Source organism: Clupea harengus, chromosome 21, assembly GCF_900700415.2.
Source record: "Clupea harengus chromosome 21, Ch_v2.0.2, whole genome shotgun sequence".
Taxonomy (NCBI): domain Eukaryota; kingdom Metazoa; phylum Chordata; class Actinopteri; order Clupeiformes; family Clupeidae; genus Clupea; species Clupea harengus.
In genome coordinates, this window is record NC_045172.1 from 24,063,302 (window position 1) to 24,068,301 (window position 5,000).

At 47.9% G+C, this 5,000-nt stretch overlaps 1 protein-coding gene across 1 annotated transcript in view; it reads left to right on the forward strand.

Moving 5' to 3' along the window:
• The first annotated feature begins 4,259 nt into the window (after positions 1–4,259).
• ptpra (protein tyrosine phosphatase receptor type A) overlaps positions 4,260–5,000 on the forward strand; it is a 26,729-nt gene continuing 25,988 nt past the window's right edge. The window contains exon 1 of the mRNA XM_042702862.1: positions 4,260–4,325. Within this exon, the coding sequence (XP_042558796.1) occupies positions 4,260–4,325 (66 nt within the window). The remainder of the gene's footprint in view (positions 4,326–5,000) is intronic.

Consider the following 5,000-nt stretch of genomic DNA (forward strand, 5'->3'; position numbering starts at 1 on the left):
TACTGTACTGTGCAGCCTTACGGTGCAAACCCATGACACCGTTAAGAGCGACGCGATATTCTAATCCCATGCATTTCAACGGGAGCCAATCCATTGTGACGTAGACCACCGTTTTGGGCGACGCGACCGATAAAAGTTGGAAAATGTTGAATCCTATACAAATGAGGAGCGATTTTTCCCGGCAGCGGCCAATCAGATTGTTTGGTGTCGTCTCTGACAGTTTGAAAATGCTATTTCCACACGCTACAACACGCCCACTCAAAGCGATGGAAGCGTATCGCGTCGCTGTCATGGGTTTGCACCGTTAGGCTACCATTAGCTTTGGATTTATAGCAAGGTAGTAATGACTATCCATATTTATTTCTCTACGTCTATAAGGATACAACCAGAAAAATACAGGAAATATGAAACACAGTATTAAAAGACAAAATGGCCTCTACAGGCAAAGGTCAGTATTTAGTGTGACCTCCCTATGCACATCTTGAACTCTTTTGGTGAGTCTGTCTCAAGGTTTTTTGAAGTCATTTTCTGGTATATAACTCCAGGCTTCCTGCAGCTCCTCAGAGTTCTTCTTAAGACTTAAGAGGGCTGTGTTTCATTTCTCTACCCAGGTGACCCCATACTGCCTCTGGAATAATATAATACTCCGGTCTGGACTGTGTGGAGGCCAGTCCAGGACTGTCAGTGTTTGAGCAGCTGTTCTTCTCAACAAATATGATGCCCTACACACACACACACACACACACACACACACACACACACACACACACACACACACACACACACACACACACACATTAGCCCTGTGCTAGGGATCATTTTAACGCTGAAAAATTAAAACCGTTCCCAATCAGACATGAGGGGCATGATGAATTAAAACCTGTCTGTACTTCTCAGCCTCCATGTTCCCATCGATTCGTGTAATACCCCAAACCCCTCTGACAGAAGCGCAGCCCTAGACCCTAACCAGCCCCAATACCCCCACACCTCTGACAGAAGCGCAGCCCTAAACCCTAACCCAGCCCCAATACCCCAACACCTCTGACAGAAACCCAGCCCTGGACCATGTCAGACCCTCCACCATGTTTTCGCTGAAGGCTGCAAGCACTCCTTCTTCCACCTCACTCCAACTCTTCTTCTCACATGTCGTAGATGATTGGACCCAAACACACTAACAAATGAACTTGGGCTCATCACTACACAATACTCTTTTCCTTTGATCTGCACTCCAAACATACTAACAAATGAACTTGGGCTCATCACTACACAATACTCTTTTCCGTTGATCTGCACTCCAAACACACTAACAAATGAACTTGGGCTCATCACTACACAATACTCTTTTTCCGTTGATCTGCACTCCACACTTTGGGGCTTTTTCGCACCTGTTCCCCTTCTGTAAAAGTGGTGCCTTGGCTGCTACCTCTTCCACAAAAGGTCATTCCTGATCGAGCTTCTTCCGACTGTAGAAGGATCAGCTTGGCATCTAGATGAAGGTGCCGGATTCTGATCCAGTTCCTTTGCCGGACTTCTTCCGGTCTCTCCAAGTTTTCCTGGCCTTCCACTCCTGTTTTGTTTTTGTCCTTTCATCACATTTCTTGCCTTGCTGATGCAAAATTTCCATTTTATGTTTGTGAAATTTTGTAATCTTTGGCATTTCGAATGGATGGATGACACTTGGGGGCTTATACATTAGCAAGCTTCCAATGAGTTAAACTCGTACAAGATGGAAAAAGCTCAATACAAAACCAAGGATTAAGACCTAACTTGGAATCATACAACCATAACCAAAAGTAGCCGTGTGGGTTGTCCTGGGCGGATGTCGTCCGTCTGAACATTATTAGACATGGTTGTAAATGGGCGGTGGAATTTCCCGCATTATAAGTTGAAGGGATCTATGAATTGATGCACAATCCCCACAATCTTGCGCTGAAATTCAAGGCCTGTGTTGGTTAGTAAGTGTTGTGTGTTTTCTGTTGTTTTTTTGTTCTTCAGTAACATTGTGTGTGTTTGTGTCTGTCTGTCTTGTTAATCAGTAACAGTGTTGTGTTTGTGTATGTGTGTGTGTGTCTTCCTTGTTTATCAGTAACTATTGTGTGTGTGTGTGTGTGTGTGTGTCCCTGTTGTTGGTGAGTTCCGCTTGGCTGCCATGTGGAAAGAGTGTGTATCCTCCAGCTGTGTTTCAGTCCTGTGACTGTTCACACACACATCAGCCTCAGGCCGTAGGGATGAGTCTCTGAGTCCCTCACTGGCCTGGTTCACTGTTGAATCCCCCCCCCCACACCCCCATAGTATTCTGTAGCTGACCTATTTGGCGATGAGTTTATGGCCTTTGTACTTATTGATGAAGTGTGGCGGTTCAAACACTGTTTAAGAAAAGCTAGGCAAATGTTATGTTAAATGTTATCTGTTTTATTAATGAAAACTGGTAATAGTCTACATGAGCATATCAGTGTGTGTGCAGTGGTGTTGGGTCGGTGGGGGTGGGGGTGTGGGGCAGTTTGTTTTTCTCTCATTGTCAAAAAAGTTTGGGAACCAAACATCACGCGCTCTGACATCATCACTCGCACTGACATCATCAGGAACTAGCGATGCAAATCTGTCTTGAAGGGAAGGGCAGACGGCGCTGCACATAAATTGCTGCAATAAACTGCTACTTTAATTTCGTTTGTACTTGTGCAATGACAAATAAATATATTCTATTCTATTCTATTCTATTCTATAAATATCGGCATCGTGCTCGGAAACTTTGGAGTCTATTTCAGTGAATTATCAGAACTTTCTTCTGGAGGGCACATGACCAAAGCCTATAGTTTCCATGACAACATGACACTGCCACAGCAATGCGGGACAACTAGAGGTGAAGCCGTCCAGCCTCACACTCCACCTTCATGAGTGTGTGTGTCCCTGCGTCTCAGAACACCTCTGTGTGTTCCCTCACACTCCACCTCTGTGTGTTCCCTCACACTCCATCTCCATGAGTGTGTGTGTGTCCCTGCGTCTCACAACACCTCTGTGTGTTCCCTCACACTCCACCTCCACGAGTGTGTGTGTCCCTGCGTCTCACAACACCTGTGTGTATTCCCTCACACTCCACCTGCATGAGTGTGTGTGTCCCTGCGTCTCACAACACCTCTGTGTATTCCCTCACACTCCATCTCCATGAGTGTGTGTGTCCCTGCGTCTCACAACACCTCTGTGTATTCCGTCACACTCCATCTCTGTGTGTGTGTGTGTCCCTGCGTCTCACAACACCTCTGTGTATTCCGTCACACTCCATCTCTGTGTGTGTGTGTCCCTCACACTCCACCTTCATGAGTGTGTGTGTCCCTGCATCTCAGAACATCTCTGTGTGTGTTCCGTCACACTCCATCTCCACGAGTGTGTGTGTCCCTGCGTCTCACAACACCTGTGTGTATTCCGTAACACTCCACCTCCATGAGTGTGTGTGTGTCCCTGCGTCTCACAACACCTGTGTGTGTTCCCTCACACTCCACCTCCATGAGTGTGTGTGTCCCTGCGTCTCACAACACCTGTGTGTATTCCGTCACACTCCAGCTCCATGAGTGTGTGTGTGTCCCTGCGTCTCACAACACCTGTGTGTATTCCGTAACCTATTCATCTGTAGAGCAACATCCCTTCACCACTCCACTGTGAATTATTAACGGCTTCAGTGACGGCGTCCCGTTAGGCAGTGACCAGGGTCCGTGTCCCAGCTGCTGAGGTGGGCTTATTACAAGACACACATGGGGGGGGGGGGGTCCAGTGGGCTTATTACAAGACACACATGGGGGGGGGGTCCAGTGGGCTTATTACAAGACACACATGGGGGGGGGGGGGGTCCAGTGGGCTTATTACAAGACACACATGGGGGGGGGGGGGGTCCAGTGGGCTTATTACAAGACACACATGGGGGGGGGGGGGGTCCAATGGGCTTATTACAAGACACACATGGGGGGGGGGGGGGGGTCCAGTGGGCGTATTACAAGACACACATGGGGGGGGGGGGGTCCAGTGGGATATTATCATCAGGGGGAGCGGGGGTGATGATGAAGCTGAGCGCTGTGATGAAGGTGAGCGCTGTAATGATGGTGTGATGATGAAGGTGAGCACTGTGGTGATGAAGGTGTGATGATGATGAAGGTGAGCGCTGTCATGATGGTGTGATGATGAAGGTGAGCGCTGTCATGATGAAGGTGTGATGATGATGAAGGTGTGATGATGAAGGTGAGCGCTGTGATGATGATGGTGTGATGATGATGAAGGTGACCGCTGTGATGAAGGTGAGCGCTGTGATGATGAAGCTGAGCGCTGTGATGATGAAGGTGTGATGAAGGTGAGCGCTGTGATGATGAAGATGAGCGCTGTGATGAAGGTGTGATGAAGGTGAGCGATGTGATGGCACTCTGGTGTACAGCAGTGTGGCACAGAAAGTATTTTAGGATAGTTATTCAGTTCACTCTTTTACCCAGAGGCACTCAAACTCACACACACCACATACACACACACACACACACACACACACACACACACACACACACCACATACATACACACACACCACATACATACACACACACACACACACACACACACACACACCACATACATACACACACACACACACACACACACACACACACACACACACACACACACACACACACACACACACACACACACACACACACACACACACACAACATACATACTCTCACACACATATCTCTCAGCATGTGTGAAGTGGCTGGTGTGTTAGTAATGGTTGAGTAGTGGAACAGAGTACAGTTACTTGAGACGAGACAGAGTGGCCCTCTCCCTCTGTCATGCTCTCTCTCTCTCTCTCTCTCTCTTCTTCTCTCTCCCTCTGTCATGCTCTCTCTCTCTCTCTCTCTCTTCTTCTCTCTCCCTCTGTCATGCTCTCTCTCTCTTTTTCTCTCTCTCTCTCTCTCTCTCTCTCTCTCTCTGAGTGGCCCTCTCCCTCTGTCATGCTCTCTCTCT